Here is a 19,962-nt window from a genome sequence, read left to right on the forward strand (position 1 = left end):
TTGTTCTGTGCGTGATTTCCTGCAAGACAGGAATGTCAGTGTTTTGCCATGGCCAGCGAAGAGCCAAGATCTAAATCCCATTGAGCACATCTGGGACCTGTTGGATCGGAGGGTGAGTGCTAGGGTCATTCCCCCCAGAAATGTAATATAATATAATAATAATATATATATAATATATATATAATAATATAATAATAATATAATAATATGTCCGGGAACTTGCAGGTGCCTTGGTGGGGGAGTGAGGTAACATCTCACAGCAAGAACTGGCAAATCTGGTGCAGTCCATGAGGAGGAGATGCACTGCAGTCCTTAATGCATATTGTGGCCAAACCAGATACTGAATGTTACTTTTGATGTTGACCCCCTTTGTTCAGGGACACATTATTCCATTTCCGTTAGTCACATGTCTGTGGAACTTGTTCAGTTTATGTCTCAGTTATTGAATCTTATGTTCATACAAATATTTATACATGTTAAGTTTGCTGAAAATAAACAGTTGACAGTGAGAGGTCGTTTCTTTTTTTGCTGAGTTTAGATTATAGAATACAAAGACACAATGCAATGAATCAGCTTGTTAAATGAAAAGTAAACTTTTTTTTATTTGTGAACCACAAAATAGACCTCTTTGGTTGTACAAATTCACTAGTTACAGTTTTGGATGAGCCTTGACCCCAGCACTTCTACCCTTTCCCTCTGACTCATTTGGGAAAAATAGTCCACCAAAATAATTCAAGAGAAGAGTGTAACCAAAAGGAAGTTCCAACAGTTGTTTGGCATAAAAAAATGTTGTGAATCCCATTTTGTTTGGAACGTTTTACCCACTACAGTAAGTTTAATAAAATAAAAAAACAAAAAACATTTTTGTCAACCAATCGCAAATGTTATCATCCTTAACTGAATTTCAGTCAGCGAAAGCAACGCAGAAAGATATGATTAGTACATTAAATTAAACACGAGTGCTTCTATCATGACTCTCCAAAAACAAAGCTGCCATCAGATAACATCCATGACAGCAGCAGGTAAAGCAGAGGAAAGAGATTGAGAATGATGGTCGAATGAGATCCATTTCAAAAGGGATTAACAAAATGTCTTCTGCCTCTATAGGTTCTCCCAGTAAAGCCAATATATTGTACATGCAGAGAGAGAGAGAGAGGTAGGGAGAGAGCTCACCAGTCCAGACACTTGCTTGGTCTTGGCTTAGTAGACTGGCTCAATTTCAACCGTACATTTTGCTTTCCATTCAGTATTTTGTACATTATTCACACAACAATAAAGGATTTTCAGTGGGTGTCAGATTTAAATTAATCAAAGGCAGATAATTTTAAAAAAAGCAAACACCTGCTACCTTCACCGGTAAAATCTGGAAAACCATCCAGATAGGAGTGAGATTCACATTGACAAATGATTTCCACCAAAAGGGCAGGGAAAGTACCGTATATGTAAATGGAGATGAAGCTGAGATTATGTTCCTAAATTTACAGCCATTTTGAATAAAGACTAGTGGCTTATCTGTCCATGTGTGTGTGGGTGTCTCTGCTGGTCTCTCCAGTGTAGTTACATTCTCGAGAATAGGAATGGGACAGAATTTGATAAACCTGGTCCAGGAAAGCTAGAGATCAAATCCACCGAGATCAAACAACTGTACTGGGATCAGTATCCTACAAGTCTGTGACAGCATGTTCCTTGTAATGTACCAGTCAGAACCTGGTTAAGGCCTGTGCATCAGAGTGAAAACAAATGTATTCATTGTAAAAGAAAATATCTTGGTGATATGGATTAAACATGTGCTTGCCTCATAAGATGTACATTTGAATTAAAATGATATCATGATATGCCTTGATGCCATTATGATAAATAAAATGATATGCATTGTTCTGTTGCACTCGAAAGTACAGGGGGTAACAATGTATTACAGGGGAGGCTTTAGAATCGAGTAATAAAATACAAGCAAAATAAATTATTTAAAAATAAACATGTTGTTTTCTAAGTAGTGTGGTAGTGCAGTTGAGATATGATATGTATGTAGTGTTTAAAATGTGGCAGTGAAGGTAGCAGTATGTTCCCAATATATACACGCCCCCCCCCGAAGCCCGCTAAAAACCCTGACATTTCACAATATATTCATTGAAAACCTCAAAAATAGCATCTGAAAAATTAGTATTACATCTACACAATTCATATTTTTTCCTTTCTCTTCCAGAACACATTTTTCATTTAAAACAGCAAAAAGCAGAGGGTCAAAAGTAAAAACATAAGTCACCTGTTAATATAATTCAGCTACTAAAACGTAAACTGAAGAAAAAGAACACAAATAAAAAAGAGAATGGTATTTCTGAAGCGTAACGCTAGCTCCCCTCACCAGCCCTCCTCCTCCCTGGCCTCAGGAACGTTGGGCCTCATGTTCAGGCCAACACATCCTCAGACTGTAAAGGCAAGATATGACATTGTGTGTGTGTGTGTGTGTTGACTATCAGCATCATGGTCTCTGCAGTGGTTTACATGGGACGCATCTCCCAAACCTGTGAGCGTGTGTAGTGACCCGGTGCCTCCTCTGTGTATATGTATGTCTCCCGAGTCTCTTGTGGTAGATGTGTGTTATGTGGGCACGGCGGTCTCCAGGCTGCGGCAGCCCTGCCTCAGCTGGCGCGTGTTGCTGTAGAGGGCCATCTCCAGTGCTGAGGTGGCAGTGGGCACCTCAGTCCCGGGATCTGCAGCATGCACTGGCGGGCACAGAGAAACCAATATTAACATGACACCCTGGTGAATGACTAAACCTTTAAATCTAGGTTCCCCTTTCAGTGACTCATAGTGACCCCTAAGTCTCCCCCAATGCCAGCGCTGTGGCAGTAGTAATGTGTAGTTTACGAACGATACATTCTTTTTGAACGACTCTTTTTACTGACTTGAGAGCCATGACAATTATTTTCAGAGTGACTCGTTCATTTTAGTTGTTTGTTTGACCTGTTCATGCTGGCCGCAATGAACCCTACAGCAGTGTTAATACACACTCCCCAGGCTCAGCAGCTACAGAGACGCACTCCGACCACCATTTGTCATATGCTCGCATGAAAATAGATCACGAGCATAGAGAAGAAAAATACATGTTTAGAATTGAACATTGATCGCATGGTGCAAGAATGATGGAGGTGGAGTTCGCAAACGACATAGTGCTCATCACCCTCGCGGGCAGTCACGCAACGCTTTCCAGCCCAAGAGTCAATCTAGTCCGGTTCCAGCCACAACTAGACCTCGCTTATTTGTATGTCAAGCAATCAGCAAATGTACATGGTTTAAAACACACGTTTACAAATCTCAGCTCCATAAAGCCCCCTATGGTGAAGGACATGTGAACGAGAGGCTTGTAGAATTATGACTTGAGTTTTCAGTTCATTGTTCGCCGGTAGGGGGGTCCTCTGGGCATTCAAAAATCAAATTAGTTATGTTATTTTGACTAAACGAGTTGAAAAGATCAGTCAGTAAAAAGAGCCGAACTTCCCTCCCATCGCTCGTGGGCATTAATAGTAAGCTCTGCTTTGAGAGAGATTGGCAACACCAGCGAGACAGTTCCTTATGGGAAGGGGGCTTGAGAGGGGAAGGGAAGCAAGGGAAGCCCAACTCCACACCAGCAGCTGCAAACCAAACCATCTAGTACCATGAATAATGGTGCTGGAGGGGATGGCTGCTGTTTTACAGGCCCCTAACAGACTGTGCTATTTTGTGTGTTTTTTGGCATTGTTTGTAACTTACTTTGTACATAATGTTTCTGCTACCGTCTCTTTTGACCGAAAATAACTTCTGGATATCAGAACAACGATTTACTCACCTCGAACGGGACAAAGATGATTATTAAATGAGTCTGACGCAAAGGATATACTGCTTCTCCGAGACCAGACCAAATCCCTGTCATTCGCGTGAAGAAAAGAGAAATACAGGGGGCGGCGGTCGGGGTGCCTTGTTAGAATCTGTTGGCGTTACCATCCGTTCGATTGGTCAACGTGCAATCGCTGGAGAATAAACTGGATGATCTCCGTTCAAGACTATCCTAACAACGGGACATTAAAAATGAATATATTATGTTTCACTGAGTCGTGGCTGAACAACGACACGGATAATATACAGTTGGCTGGGTTTTCCGTGCACCGGTAGGACAGAACAGCTACGTCTGGTAAGACGATGGGTTGGGGTGTGTGTATTTGTTAATAACAGCTGGTGCGCGATGTCTAATATTAAGGAAGTCTCAAGGTATTGCTTGCCTGAGATAGAGTACCTCATGGTAAGCTGTAGACCACACTAACTACCCCAGAGTTTATCTATATTTTTCATAGCCGTCTATTAACCACCACACCAAATCGATGCTGGCACTAAGACCGCACTCAATTAGCTGTATAAGGCCATAAGCAAACAATAAATGTATCCAGAAGTGGCACTCCTAGTGGCCGGGGACTTTAATGCAGGCAAACTTAAATCAGTTTTACCAAATTTCTAACAGAATGTCACATTGCCAGAAGCATACCACCCTGCATCCCACTGCTGGCTTGGTCCTGGTCAGTCCCTGGATGGGAGACCACATAATGCTGGAAGTGGTGCTGAAGGGCCAGCAGGAGGCACTCTTTCCTCGGTCTAAAAACTATCCCAATGCCCTAGGGCAGTGATTGGGGACATTGTCCTGTGTAGGGTGCTGTCTTTCAGATGGGATGTTAAACAGGTGTCCTGACTCTCTGAGGTCATTAAAGATCCCATGGCACTTATCATAAGAGTAGGGGTGTTAACCCCGGTGTCCTGGCTAAATTCCCAAGCTGTACCTCACACCATCATGGTCACCGAATCATCCCCAGCTTACAATTGGCTCATTTATCCCCCTCTTCCCCCTGTAACTATTCCCCAGGTCGTTGCTGTACATGGGAACATGTTCTCAGTCAACTTACCTGGTAAAATAAAAAATAAAACATGTGCAACCAGAAAAAAATAAATAAAGCTAGACCACTTTTACTCCACACACAGAGATGCATACAAAACTCTCCCTCGCCCCCCATTTGGCAAATCTGACCATAATTCTATCCTCCGGATTCATGCTTACAAACAAAAACTAAAGCAGGAAGTACCGGTGACTGGCTCAATACGGAAGTGGTCAGATAACACGGATGCTATGCTAATGGACTGTTTTGCTAGCACAGATTGGAATATGTTCCGGGATTCATCCAACGGCATTGAGGAGTATACCACCTCAGTCGTCGGCCTCATCAATTGTATTGACAATGTCATCCCACCAGTCACCGTACGTACATATCCCAACCAGAAGCCATGAATTACAGGCAACATTCGCACCGAGCTAAAGGCTAGAGCTGCCGCTTTCAAGGAGCGGGACACTAATCCTGCCACTTATAAGAAATTATGCTATGCCCTCAGACAAACCATCAAACAGGCAAAGCGTCAATACAGGACTAAGATTGAATCCTACTACACCGGCTCTGACGCTCGTCGGATGTCGCAGGGCTTGCAAACTATTACGAACTACAAAGGGAAACCCAGCCGCGAGCTGCCCAGGGACGCAAGCCTACCAAACGAGCTTAATGCTTTTTATGCTTGCTTCGAGGCAAGCAACACTGAAGAATGTATGAGAGCACCAGCTGTTCCAGACGACTGTATGATCACGCTCTCTGTAGCCGATGTGAGCAAGACCTTTAAACAGGTCAACAATCCAGACGGATTACCAGGATGTGTACTCAGAGCATGTGCAGACCAACTGGCAAGTGTCTTCATTAACATTTTCAACCTCTCCCCTCTCCCAGACAGAGTCTGTAATAACTACAGTGGCAAGAAAAAGTATGTGAACCCTTTGGAATTACCTGGATTTCTGCATAAATTGGTCATAAAATTTTCTGATCTTCATCTAAGTCACAACAATAGACAAACACACCATTCACAGGGGGTGTAGTGGAGCGGGTCGAGAGTTTAGTTCCTTGGTGTCCACATCACCAGCAAACTATCATGGTCCAAACACACCATTTATAGTTTGCCATAGACTGTTCTTTAAGCTACTGTACGGCAAGCTGTACCGGAGCACCAAGTCTAGGTCCAAAAGGCTCCTCAACAGCTTCTACCCCCAAGCCATAAGACTGCTGAACAATTAATCAAATGGCATCCAGACTATTTACATTGACCTGTTTATTATCAAGGCATAGTAACTTTACCCCTACCCATATGTACAAATTACTTCAACTAACCTGTACCCCCGCACATTGACTCAGTACTGGTACCCCCTGTATATAGCCTCATTATTGTTATTTTATTGTTACTTAAAAAAAAAAAGTGTAAATATTTTCTTAACTCTATTTCTTGAACTGCATTGTTGGTTAAGAGCTTGTAAGTTTGCATTTCACTGTAAGTTCTACACCTGTTGTGTCCGGCGCATTTCTCTCCCACTTTAAGCATAAGCTATCTGAGCCGCATACCGATCGCTGCAGCTGTACATAGCCCATCTGTAAATAGCTTACCCAACTACCTACCTCATCCCCATATTGTTTTTATTTACTTTTTTGATCACCAGTATTTCTACTTGCACATCTATCACTTCAGTGTTCATTTGCTAAATCGTAATTACTTCGCTACTATGGCCTATTTATTGCCTTACCGCCTTACTCCATTTGCGCACACTGTATATAGATTTTTCTATTGTGTTATTGACTGTACTTTTGGTTATCCTATGTGTAACTCTGTTGTTTTTGTGTCGCACTGCTTTGCTTCATCTTGGCCAGGTCGCAGTTGTAAATGAGAACTCAACTGGCCTACCTGGTTAAATAAAAGTGAATATTTTTTATATATTTTTTTAAATGTGACAAATAAAATGTGATTTGATTTTAAATATCAAAATGATTGAATTAAATACAATTTATTAGAAGTACTTAAATGCTTACTCTGAAAGTAGCTATCGTGGCTAAAGTCTGCTTAAGTTTGTAGTGACTGTTTATCGACCTGACCCATGGATTACAGTAACTCCTGGCCCATAGACTGTTCAGGGTGAGGAACCATCTAACATTAAGTTGTAAAATAACCTGAACCTCCCCTTTTAAGTCTTTGGTGTAGTCAATTTGAGTTCATGCAGGATCTGGATCTGCAGTCGTTCAGTTTGTTTAACACACACCAAATATTAATGTACAGCACTATAGAACGTTTGACGGTAATGTTAGCTAATGTAGCTGGTTGACACGCGAGGAATGGTTAGCAGGCAAAGGCATCAATGGTAAAAGCAAACCCACTCCCAACGTTGGAAAAACATCCCTGATATGGTTTTAGCCTCCATAACGGTAGACACTGGTACAAAGGCTACAGACATATCAGGCCAAACCATGCCCGACTACTCTAAAAAGCTGAGAGCGAGAGAGAACTACGAACATATGGTCCGACTACGCTATGGTTTACCACACTTGACTAACGGGGGTACACTGCAGTTCACACACACTCGGGCCAAAGTTCAGAGGAACACACACGTACGCAAATGCACAGTAACTGGCAGTATGTGAATCCTACCAATAGGAGTTGCTTATCCCAGGAAGTCACCTGAATCAAAGGGATAAAAGTGATCAGGGTAACATATTGTACATTATGGGCTAGGGTTGCAAAATTCTGGTAACTTTCCCAAAATTCCCAGGTTTTCCAGATCCCAGGTGGAATTTTAGAGATCAGGAGGGAATAAGCAGAACATCTAGGAATCCTCCAACCAGGACTTCTGGAAATGTTGGTAAAGTTACCAGAAATGTTGCAACCCTAGGGCCAATTCTACTTAAAGCACCCTATTTTACCAACAGAGATGCTGGACCCTACTCGATGTGGTTGTCAAGAGGTTTTGTTGACCCTGACTCACTGACACTCACCTGGGTTACTGGAGCCATCGTCAATGAACTGAATGTCCTCGACCACGTCAAGGGACTGCAAGAGAAGGACACAGAGAGTGTGTGTGAGTGGATGAAGGCCACCTAGGAACACCGTCACCAAGTTGGGCTAGGGGACTGGCATTGGGTAGGTGTGGGTCTTTCTCCCAGGTGGTCACAGTGGCAGCAAGGGTGCAGAAGGTAGGTTCCACTTGGCCACAGCCACTGCAGTCTGGTCAGGATGACGTTAGGATTGGGGTAGGTTAAATGGAGGCTTGTGTTAGTCCATCAGTTCCGGGGGTTGTTCCATCTCACAGGCAAAGCGCAGGGAGCAGCTGTTCACAGGCAAGGAACCATTACAAGACACTTAGCCGAACCACAGTCACCAACGCGGCAGAGAAAATCACAGCACAGCCCAGCCCACTACACAGGTCTCTCCCACTGGACTAAGCACACATACAGTAGCCCATTTTTGGTGTGAATTCAACACTCAAACACATACCTTGCTTCCCAGTTCTCCACAACACTTCTCCCTAAGTGTGCACTCGCATCATCACAGGGAGTGTGCATGACAAGTGCACACATCGGGAGAAGTGTGGAGAACAAGGTTGCACACATACCGTACACTGAGGTCTATACACACTGTTAAGCTCAGTAACCGTATGCCAGAAATGATGCACATTCCAGTGTCCCCCTGAGTTCGTGAGAAGCATATCAGTATCAGAGAAGCCTATTGGTCTCTACAGTAGTTCTACTGAATTTAGATCACAAGGCCTCAAGACTAGGCAAGCTTGCTTAAAGAACAGAAAATGATTAATCGAACGGGTGGAGCTATTCGAGTTAAGAACAGCACGTTAAATGTAGAACTACATTGGGAGCAGTGGAGGAATACTTGCCGGCCTTTCATTGAGGAAGACTGATTGATAAAACACAACCCACAGAGACCGGAAAAAAAGACTGATAGCAGTACATACTGCAAAATACTGGACCAGAAACCACCGCAACCACTGAGAAATAAGTCTCCCTGACCCCCAGAACCCCCTGTAGAATCATCCATACGCAGGCTGAGATCCAAGCTTAGGGAGACCTCATTGAGTTAGGCCCTGGAAGTTCCCATCACCCATGTTGGTTAAGTGATAGACTGGAAAATACTTTACACTGGGAGTCAAGAGCATGACAGGACAAGAGATCCCAAAAGATGTGAGAGGTGATCAGGAACCAGGACAGACACGGCAATGAGCCCCAGCCATGGAGAGATATGGAGATCTGGTGAGAGTGGCTGAGAAGGAGGGAGAGATGCAGGATCTGGGCAGTTTCCTCAAGAAGCTGGTTAGTGGGGCTCAAATCACTGGTTGGTGAATGTTGATGTTGCCTGGTTGAGGCTGGTTGTTTGGAAATAACTGAAGGTGATTGGATGGTGAGTGGGAGAAAAGGGATGGAGATAAAGCTTTAAGCAGAGGTGAGAGGTCACCCTGATAGAAAACTGACCCAGGACCTGATTTGATTACGTACGTGGTCAGTAGCTTACTGGTGTATTAGCATTATATTTTCAAGATCCATTCATCAACTAAATCGGAGGCGAGGCAGCAACTAACAAGCCAAATCCCCAGAATGGAGCAGTGAATAATCAATCAGGGGGAAAGCCAAAATGGCGGTAGCTGTTGAAGCACTGGCACCACCAGCGCTGCTGTAAGGACCAGAGGGGAGCGAGGGGGACTGGGGCGGGGGCAGAAGGGAAAGTCAGGGGGAGGGGGCTGGGGCCTGGGAGCTCAGCATGCAGTCAATACCTGGATGTCGTATACGGGTTTGGAAGAAGGAATGGCAGCAAACTGTCGGTAGTCAAACTTCTTTTCCGACAGGGACTAGAAGGACAGCAAATTGGAATGAGTAGAGGAAGAGGTGAGGAAATAGGAAGAGTGAGGGATAGGGACAGGTAAAGGGAAAGAGGGAGGGAGAGGGATGGATGACTCAGCGGTGTGGCTTGTGTAGAGAGGGATTTGATTGGCTGTAGTGTTGATCCAGGCATTTGATAGGCTGAAGTGATTGTGTACAATGGTGGCGAAACATTTCAATGTGCCTTAAAGCCCATCAAAACAACTTTCTGTCTACAAATAAGCACACTTTAGATGATGGAACATCTCTAACCGGAACAGCTACTTAAAAGATAAGGAAGGCAAAAGTTAGACTGTGACATTGTTATTCTCAACAAAAATTTGCTCTGGTTGTCCAAGCAACAATCTGAAGTCTCTATTAACCTGGATTGCAATAGGTCAGTGGAGACATCTCTATGAACTCTGACATTTAACAAACAAACGCAGTAGAGAACTCAGTTCTTACCAGTCTGCCTGGTGACGTTACTCCTTGTGGACTGAAATCTGTTAGACAAAGGTTAGGACACGATTAGTCAGAATCCACTCGATGATTGAGGTCTGGTATTGAGTGAGAGGCTGCATCCCCAACGGCAACCTATTCCCTATATCAATTTTTTTTTTTTACCAGGGCCCATAGGACACAGGTCAAAAGTAGTGCAATATACAGTGAATAAATAAATAGGGTGCCATTTGGGACGCAGACATTGAGTGAGAGTGAATTAATGTAGGTGCTAAGCTGTGTGAGAGTGTATGCGATGGCCACTGATGTACCTTCCAGAGGGGTGGGGGATGGCGTGAGGGTGGGCGAGGGCGACTCGGCCAGCTGGTCCAGTGTGCCACGCTTCTTTCCCTCCCGGGACTTAGCGATGACCATCTGAGCCTTCAAAGCATCCTGCTCCAGAGACTTCATCCTGTTGGTGAGAGAGAGAACACCGTCAGATAGAGAGATGGACCGGAGAGGGAGAGACAGAAAGAGTGGAAAAATTAAGACAGGACAGAGAGAAAACTAGGACACGTTGCTCTAATGGAGTGGGGAGGACAACCAGAAAACAGCAGCTGTTGGGTGCTCCTTGTCCTGGCCTGCGGTGGTTCACTCAATGCAGAAAATGATTGTTATTAAAACTATAGTATAAAAGTACAAGACCAGCGTGGCAGCATCCAGGAGAAGGACTACTTAGGTGGGCCCTCCCCTCACAGACTGCTACAGCCACACTGGAGGCAGTATGTTAGTATGATGAAAGATGCATTAAAACCAAGAGAAGAGCGAGAGAAAGTAAGACAGCGATTGAGATGTAGAATGAAACAAAGTGAGAGAGAAAGAAAGGAAGCAAGCTAGCTGAGTCAAACCTCCCCCAAACCAAAGCACCCCAGGCAGCAATACCCCCACAATGACATGCGGGCCAGGGCCTGGACTGGTGAGCAGACCTGAGCTGGGAGGCAGCGGAAGAGGCGGCGGCGTTTTGGGACTGAGGGGGTGGCGCGGTGCCCTGAGATGCCCTCACTCGCGACTGGTAGAGCCTCTTAGCCAGGTCCTGCTCATACTGCCTAACATCCTCCTCTAGGCCATAGGGCCTGCACCCACAACGAGGGGGAAGGTGGGCAGGGAGAGGGGGAGGAGGAAGAAGAGGAAAGGAACACGCACAGAGGGACAGGGCACACAGAGGAAAAAAAACACAGAGATGGGCAGTAAAACATTGAAACGAATAGGAGAGAGTCAGGGGAAAACCAATGAGACCAGTCTAGTAGTAAGAGATGAAAACAGTGAGCGGGAGGATTTCAAAAGTAGATACACAGCCTTCAGAAAGTATTCACACCCCTAGACTTTTCCATTTTTTGTTGTGTTACAGCCCGAATTGAAAATGGATCAAATTTAGATGGTCACTGGACCACATAAAATATCCCAAAATGTCAAAGTTGAATTATGCTTTCAGAATTGTTTACCATTTGATAAAAAAGGAAAAGCTGAAATGTGTTGAGTCAATTAGTGTTCAACCCGTTTGTTACGGCAAGGCTAAGATCAGGAGTAAAAATGTGCTTAATAAGTCCCACAGTGCATTGGGAAAGTATTTAGACCCCTTGACTTTTCCACATTGTGTTACGTTACAGTATTATTCTACAAATGGATTTAATATTTTTTTCCCCTCATCTATCTACACACAATACCCCAAATTGAAAAAGCAAAAACAGGTTTTTAAAATGTCTGAATTATTATTATTATTTTTAAATGAAATATCACATTTCCATAAGAATTCAAACCCTTTACTCAGTACTTTGTTGTAGCACCTTTGGCAGCGATTACAGCCTCAAGTCTTCTTGGGTATGACGCTACACATTTGACACCTGTATTTGGAGAGTTTCTCCCATTCTTCCCTGCAGATCCTCTCAAGTTCTGTCAGGTTGGATGAGGAGCGTCGCTGCACAGCTATTTTCAAGTCTCTCCAGAGATGTTCGATCAGGTTCAAGTCCGGGTTCTTGCTGGGCCACTCAAGGACATTCACACTTGTCACTATGCCACTCCTGCGTTATCTTGTACTGTGTGCTTAGGGTCATTGTACTGTTGAAAGGTGAACCTTTGCCCCAGTCTGAGATCCTGAGCGCTCTGGAGCAGGTTTTCATCAAGGATCTCTCTGTACCTTGCTCCGTTCATCTTTCCCTCGATCCTGACTAGTATCCCAGTCCCTGCCGCTGAAAAACATGCCCACAGCATGATGCTGCCACCACCATGCTTCACCTTAGAGATGGTGCCAGGTCTCCTCCAGACGTGACGTTTGGCATTCAGGCCAAAGAGTTCAATCCTGGTTTCATCAGACCAGTGAATCTTGTTTCTCATCATCAGAATCCTTAAAGTGCCTTTTGGCAAACTCCAATTGGGCTGTCATGTACCTTTTACTGAGGATTGGCTTCCATCTGGGCACTCTACCATAAATGTCTGATTGGTGGAGTGCTGCAGAGATGGTTGTCCTTCTGGAAGGTTCTCCCATCTCCACAGATGAACTCTGGAGCTCTGTCAGAGTGATCATCGGGACCGTGGTCACCTCCCTGACCAAGGCCCTTCTCCCAAAATTGCTCAGTTTGACCAGGCGGCCAGCTCTAGGAAGAGTCTTGGTGGTTTCAAACTTCTTCCATTTAAGAATGATGGAGGCCACTGTGTTCTTGGGGACCTTCAATGCAGCAGAAACTTTTTGGCACCCTTCCCCAGATCTGTGCCTCGACACAATCCTGTCTCTGATCTCTATGGACAATTCCATTGACCTCAAGGCTTGGTTTTTGCTCTGACATGCACTGTCAACTGTGTGACCTACTCTTAAAAGGTGTGTGCCTTTCCAAATCATGTCCAATCAATTGAATTTACCACAGGTCGACTCCAAACAAGTTGTCGAAACATCCTCAAGGTTGATCAACGGAAACATGAAGTACCTGAGCAATTTGAGACACAGTTTGAGTGTCTCAAAGCAAAGGGCCTGAACACTAATGTAAATAAAGTATGTCCTTTTATACATTTGTAAACATGTACAAAAACCTGTTTTCGCTTTGTCTTTATGGGGTAGTGTGTGTAGATTAGACTTTTTATTTGATTTTTTAAATAAATCTTAAGTATAACAAAATGTAGAAAAAGGGAAGGGGTCTTAATACTTTCAGAAGGCACTGTAAGTTTCACAAGTTGCATGGACTCACTCTGTGTGCAATAACAGTGTTTAACATGATTTTCCTACAACGGGTTGGTAAAAACAAGCTTTATGATTGGCCGAGAGACGCGTTCTAAGCCATACTAAAAAAAACATTTTGCACCGGTAAGCCTATGACACAAAAATGTGAATCTTGTTTTCTGTTCCATCTGAGAAATCATGCTCATCCACTGTCCCATCAGCACAGCCAGCCAATTCATTAACTTGATCTCCACTGTAAAGGGATCTAGACATTATTTCCCCACTTCTAGCCTAACTTTTAGTTGAAACAACGTTGCTGTCTGTCTCTAGACATTTGCAACATAGTTTCAATATTACACTGAACAAAAATATAAATGCTGAGAAGGTATTTCTGTCTGTAATGTGGGTTTTTCATTTCTGTGGGGAAAAAAACAACATTTTGATTGGCTGGGCCTGGCAACCCAGTGGGTGGGCCTATGCTCTCCCAGGCCCAGCCATGGCTGCACCCCTGCCCAGTCATGTGGAATCCATAGATTAGGGCCAAATTAATTTATTCCAATTTGACTGATGAACTGTAACTCAGTAAAATCTTTGAAATTGTTGCGTTTATATTTTTGTTCAGTATATACACTGCTCAAAAAAAATAAAGGGAACACTAAAATAACACATCCTAGATCTGAATGAATGAAATATTCTTATTAAATACTTTTTTCTTTACATAGTTGAATGTGCTGACAACAAAATCACACAAAAGTTATCAATGGAAATCAAATTTATCAACCCATGGAGGTCTGGATTTGGAGTCACACTCAGAATTAAAGTGGAAAACCACACTACAGGCTGATCCAACTTTGATGTAATGTCCTTAAAACAAGTCCAAATGAGGCTCAGTAGTGTGTGTGGCCTCCACGTGCCTGTATGACCTCCCTACAACGCCTGGGCATGCTCCTGATGAGGTGTCCTGAGGAATCTCCTCCCAGACCTGGACTAAAGCATCCGCCAACTCCTGGACAGTCTGTGGTGCAACGTGGCGTTGGTGGATGGAGCGAGACATGATGTCCCAGATGTGCTCAATTGGATTCAGGTCTGGGGAACGGGCGGGCCAGTCCATAGCATCAATGCCTTTCTCTTGCAGGAACTGCTGACACACTCCAGCCACATGAGGTCTAGCATTGTCTTGCATTAGGAGGAACCCAGGGCCAACCGCACCAGCATATGGTCTCACAAGGGGTCTGAGGATCTCATCTCGGTACCTAATGGCAGTCAGGCTACCTCTGGCGAGTACATGGAGGGCTGTGCGGCCCCCCAAAGAAATGCCATCCCACACCATGACTGACCCACCGCCAAACCGGTCTTGCTGGAGGATGTTGCAGGCAGCAGAACGTACTCCTCGGCGTCTCCAGACTCTGTCAAGTCTGTCACATGTGCTCAGTGTGAACCTGCTTTCATCTGTGAAGAGCACAGGCGCCAGTGGCGAATTTGCCAATCTTGGTGTTCTCTGGCAAATGCCAAACGTCCTGCACGGTGTTGGGCTGTAAGCACAACCCCCACCTGTGAACGTCAGGCGTCGGTCTGTTTCTGACCGTTTGAGCAGACACATGCACATTTGTGGCCTGCTGTAGGTCATTTTGCAGGGCTCTGGCAGTGCTCCTCCTTGCACAAAGGCGGAGGTAGCGGTCCTGCTGCTGGGTTGTTGCCCTCCTACGGCCTCCTCCACGTCTACTGATGTATTGACCTGTCTCCTGGTAGCGCCTCCATGCTCTGGACACTAAGCTGACAGACACAGCAAACCTTCTTGCCACAGCTCGCATTGATGTGCCATCCTGGATGAGCTGCATTACCTGAGCCACTTGTGTGGGTTGTAGACTCCGTCTCATGCTACCACTAGAGTGAAAGCACCGCCAGCATTCAAAAGTGACCAAAACATCAGCCAGGAAGCATAGGAACTGAGAAGTGGTCTATGGTCACCACCTGCAGAACCACTCCTTTATTGGGGGTGTCTTGCTAATTGCCTATAATTTCCACCTGTTGTCTATTGCATTTGCACAACAGCATGTGAAATGTATTGTCAATCAGTGTTGCTTCCTAAGTGGACAGTTTGATTTCACAGAAGTGTGATTGACTTGTAGTTACATTGTGTTGTTTAAGCGTTCCCTTTATTTTTTTGAGCAGTGTTTTTAATCTCCACTGTCCTCTTGAAAATGAACGTATTTTCTCAGCCAGTCGTCAGTCAGGGTCGTTACAATACATTTTGATGGATAAAAAGAAAGAAGTGTCAATCGAAAAACAGGTGAAATGATATGCAGCTGTTATTCTAGCTGCATGGTTTACAGGCAGCATGGCAACGGCACATTTAGAAAGAACGACTGGGTCGTGTCCACACATATATAACAAAAAAGACTGGGTCGCGTCTCTGACAGCCTAACCGACAGAATGAACGGCCAGCCGGCTTAGATAGCAACAGAGGACTAGGCCTATATTTTCGTTGAGTGATGAAACAGGCAGGGAGCAGGTCTCGAACCCTTCTAGCCCGAAGTCCAGCGCGCTATCGAAATTAACTTTATGTCCTGAATATGTTTGAGGCAAGTACCACTCTACATATTTTCAAGCATGGTGACAAAAACAAAAATAGTAGAAACACAGAAAAATAGATTGCCTTCCCAAAGAGGAATCTCCTAGTTCTCTACCTCGCTCAGTATTTAGAGAATATTGATCTATGTCTCTTTATTTTGTTCACACATATTGAAATGTACTTTTGTGATTGTGTGTGTGACTTGATTCTGTGTGTGTAAGTGTGTACCTTGCTGCCCTCCACATGGCTCTCTTCTCGGCTTCCAGAGCCCGTTTCTCGGAGGGGGAGAGGTCCTTGTCTCCAGCTGGGGCCAGCTCTGGACTCTGCATCCTCAGGCGCTCCTGTTGCCTCCGTTCTGCCTTGGCTGTCCGGATGGGAGCCCCCGACTCTCCAGGGTACACTGGGATCAGACTGGGTGGAGATGGAGGAACACAAAATGTCAAAACACACTGCTAACACTCCACATAACACCTCACACACACTGCAGGAGACTTGGGAATCACACACACACGTTTGGGAGATGCGTCACCACTGCAAAGACTATAATAATCAACACATACATGAATTTGTGATTTAAAAACTCGGACATGTTTGGTTGTCTTTACCCAGTCATGGAGTTGGGCCTCTGCTGCTCCAGCTTGAAGCTCTCCTCTAAGGAATTCCTCTGGGAGTCTCCTTTACCATCCACTAACGAGGGCCTATGGTCACAAACATAAATGAGGGAACATTAATTCGCTGAATTTAAAATAAAATAAAACTCACAATATAATCTTCCATTACTCAAAACAAAGGCATCTGATAATGATCAGCAATCAAATCAATCTTAATTTAAAGTACATTTCCTAATAAATTCAAGAGAAAAGCCCGTACCCTGAGCTGCCACAGTAGCTAGGGGGTGTGGCGCTGTAGCTGGGGGGCGTGTTACAGTGCCTGTGGGGGGTGGCTACAGGCTCCACCTTGTACTCCACCCCGTCCAGCACCACTTTGCCCGTGGCCTTCAACACTCCCATCTGCTTCACCAGGTCATCCTCCTCCTCGTCATCTTCATCCATCAGGTACTCCCGTGCCCGCTGCTCGAATCTCCTCTCTGGGATTGTAGAAACATAGTTCCATTAGGATTCCATTCATCAGAGCTTATGCTGCGTTCATAACAAGTGGGAAACTCTGAAAATAATACTTGTAAACTGGGAGCAACGAGTTGCTTGGCTTCACATGCTTTGAACTCGTTGAGAATGCTGCGTCAACCTGCACTAAAAGTACAGCTTCCATGCTTGTAAACAAATTAGTGTTCAAAAACCAGATTAACAGATAAAAAAATATATATAAATAATGTTTTTGGGTTGCATTTAAATAATGTTTTGTTGTTGCATTTAACTGCCAAAAATGCGGTTATCGAGGTAATTTCTATTATATGTGACGTCAGCGTTTAGCATGTGAGAAGCCACCACTAACATACTGTGGCTGCTGTCAACATACTGACTCAACTCCAGCCACTTTAATAATGGAAATTGATGTAAAAAATGTATCACTAGCCACTTTAAACAATGCCACTTAATATAATGTTTACATTCCCTACATTACCCATCTCATATGTATATACTGTACTCTATATCATCTACTGCATCTTTATGTAATACATGTATCACTAGCCACTTTAAACTATGCCACTTTATGTTTACATACCCTACATTACTCATCTCATATGTATATACTGTACTCTCCACCATCCACCATCTTGCCTATGCCGTTCTATACCATCACTCAATCATATATATCTTCATGTACATATTCTTTATCCCTTTACACTTGTGTGTATAAAGTAGTAGTTGTGGAATTGTTAGGTTAGATTACTCGTTGGTTATTACTCCATTGTCGGAACTAGAAGCACAAGCATTTCGCTACACTCGCATTAACATCTGCTAACCATGTGTATGTGACAAATATAATTTGATTTGAGCTCAGATGAGACCATTTCCCACTTACTAATTACCAGTTGGAGGGGCGTTCTAGTAGATATTTCCAAGTCGCATGCTGGTATTTAAGAATTTAAGATATGTTTTGAAGGCAGCATTAGTCTCTCTGACCAAAATGAACCAGAGAGTTGTACCATTTTCAGAAGGGGGTAGAGTAACAAGATTCCTGTAAGTTTCCCCCAAAAGATTTTCCTTCATTCCTGGAGTAGTACCGGAATCATGAAGATTAATCAGCAAATTCAGAATCCTCCAACCAGGATTTCTGCAAAACCTAGAAATGTGCAACCCTAGAAGGGGGTGAAGGGTATTATTTGGGCTTGAAATAAAGGAGCTGGCTGGCACAAACCTTCCTCCTCCCTCATCTTCTTCAGGTCGTCTGCTCCAACCAGGGAAACGCGGCATTTGGGCTTGGTGTCGGGCGCCTGCTGCTTCATGTCGATTTCAAAGTACTTCTGTCTGTCCCTGAAGGAGCGCTGCGCCAGGTCGTCTCTGCCACCAGGTGATGGAGTCTGTGGGGGAGGGGACCATGGGGATAGGGTGGTTAGGATGGTGGAAGAGAAACAGGGCCATGGGGACAGAGGTTGGTTTCGACCTGCCCAATCAAATGTTCAATGGGCACAGACATAAGCCAGATCCCAAAACAAGTCCATAAAAATAAAAAAAAGATCCCACAAAAAGTCCATAAAAATATGAGGATTTTTTAAAAATAAACTGAAATACTTTGATTTGACCATTTCAATTGAGAATCATCACAGAGTTATGGAAGTGTTACTGTATATCCAGCACAGTATTCATTGATTGTTAAGCAGGTGGGGAAAAACATAAATTAGGCAGTCGAATCACAACCCAACCACCACTAGCTACGATGATTCTGAGGAGGATTTATTGACAGGATCCCACCTCTGACACCAAATGTAGCACCGCCGCCCCTTCTCACTGTAAATAACAGTGATATAGACACTGCAATCACCACCAAAGCAAAGGAGACCACAGCCCGATCTGAGCTCGATTGGGGGCATGTCCATGGAGGCTCTGTAGAGGCGTGGCACTGCTGCCAGACTCATATAGTCCAGACAGTCAGAGGAGAGGGAGGGTCGGGGAGAGACGGGGGCTGCCTGACCCATACCCATTCCCCCGTCCCCCTCATCCTCAAACACCTCGTTGTTCAGCTCAGGCTGAAAGAACCACATGTCTACAGTGGTCTCGTCACCGAAGTGTCAGCCAAATGGGACATGACCAACCGCCAATGTCACTTTAAGCAGGTTTTATCAGCACTTTTTCAACGTCTTCTAATTAACATTAACACACACTGACCTGCGTTGCCATTCAAACTCATTTGATATCACACAGACAACAAAAACCACACGTATGGCCATTAATTTGTATTGTCACTGGTGATACAAACGCTAACCTCTGGAGAAGGCTGATTGTGGTGGACGTTGTTCCTCTCGCCAAACAGATCCTGTCGATAAGACACAGAAGAGAACGTGTGAGAGGGAAACAGGAGGCAGCCATTGGAACAGACTGTGGAGAGGCACAAACATAGGAATAGAATCAGAGATGGAATCTATTTCTATGGACACAAAGCAGGCAAGGTGATGAGAATGTGCTGAGAAGTCGCATCTCAACCAGACACAGACGGCTGATGATCAATGATCGCTTTCAGAATGGAAATTGTGAACAGCACGCACCACCAGTACAAAAACAAAGAGTACAACACAACTGCATTCCAACACAGTACGGAGCACGGTTACAGGCTTTGAGGGTGGGGGGCCTGCGTCAGTCGTGAAGGGGGGGGGGCGGAGCGACTAAAACAGTGACGACGACCATCACAGCATGCTGGCTGGGGCCCACGGGGTGCCTGGGTGGGGCGACCTGCGGGGGAGGCTCCAGCACAGCCAGCCAGTGAGGCACGGCGGCGAATGCCTTGTATGCCTGCTTGGGGTTCAGGGGGAACTCATCGATCGTGTCGGGGGAGGGGGCACGAGGCTGCAGCTGGGGAGAGGCGGGGGGGGTCCATGAAGTGGG

At 44.7% G+C, this 19,962-nt stretch overlaps 1 protein-coding gene across 14 annotated transcripts in view; it reads right to left on the reverse strand.

Annotated features, from left to right (window-relative positions):
* Positions 1-569: 569 nt before the first annotated feature.
* Positions 570-19,962, reverse strand: part of LOC118361472 (protein scribble homolog) — a 128,062-nt gene continuing 108,669 nt past the window's right edge. For 7 of the 14 annotated variants that reach the window (XM_052483144.1, XM_052483143.1, XM_052483141.1 and 4 more), the window contains 11 exons: positions 19,346-19,396; positions 18,281-18,443; positions 16,832-17,048; positions 16,567-16,659; positions 16,190-16,372; positions 11,168-11,314; positions 10,514-10,653; positions 10,209-10,246; positions 9,659-9,733; positions 7,875-7,929; positions 570-2,723 (listed from right to left, as the gene is read on the reverse strand). In XM_052483144.1, coding sequence (XP_052339104.1) covers positions 2,599-2,723; positions 7,875-7,929; positions 9,659-9,733; positions 10,209-10,246; positions 10,514-10,653; positions 11,168-11,314; positions 16,190-16,372; positions 16,567-16,659; positions 16,832-17,048; positions 18,281-18,443; positions 19,346-19,396 — 1,287 coding nt within the window. In that variant the 3' untranslated portion in view covers positions 570-2,598. Of the gene's footprint in view, positions 2,724-7,530; positions 7,561-7,874; positions 7,930-9,658; positions 9,734-10,208; positions 10,247-10,513; positions 10,654-11,167; positions 11,315-16,189; positions 16,373-16,566; positions 16,660-16,831; positions 17,049-18,280; positions 18,444-19,345; positions 19,397-19,962 lie in introns of those variants that run through there. The other 7 variants (XM_052483150.1, XM_052483154.1, XM_052483147.1 and 4 more) reach the window with 6 other exon arrangements.

The sequence above is a fragment of the Oncorhynchus keta genome, chromosome 28 (genome assembly GCF_023373465.1).
Source record: "Oncorhynchus keta strain PuntledgeMale-10-30-2019 chromosome 28, Oket_V2, whole genome shotgun sequence".
Lineage (NCBI taxonomy): Eukaryota > Metazoa > Chordata > Actinopteri > Salmoniformes > Salmonidae > Oncorhynchus > Oncorhynchus keta.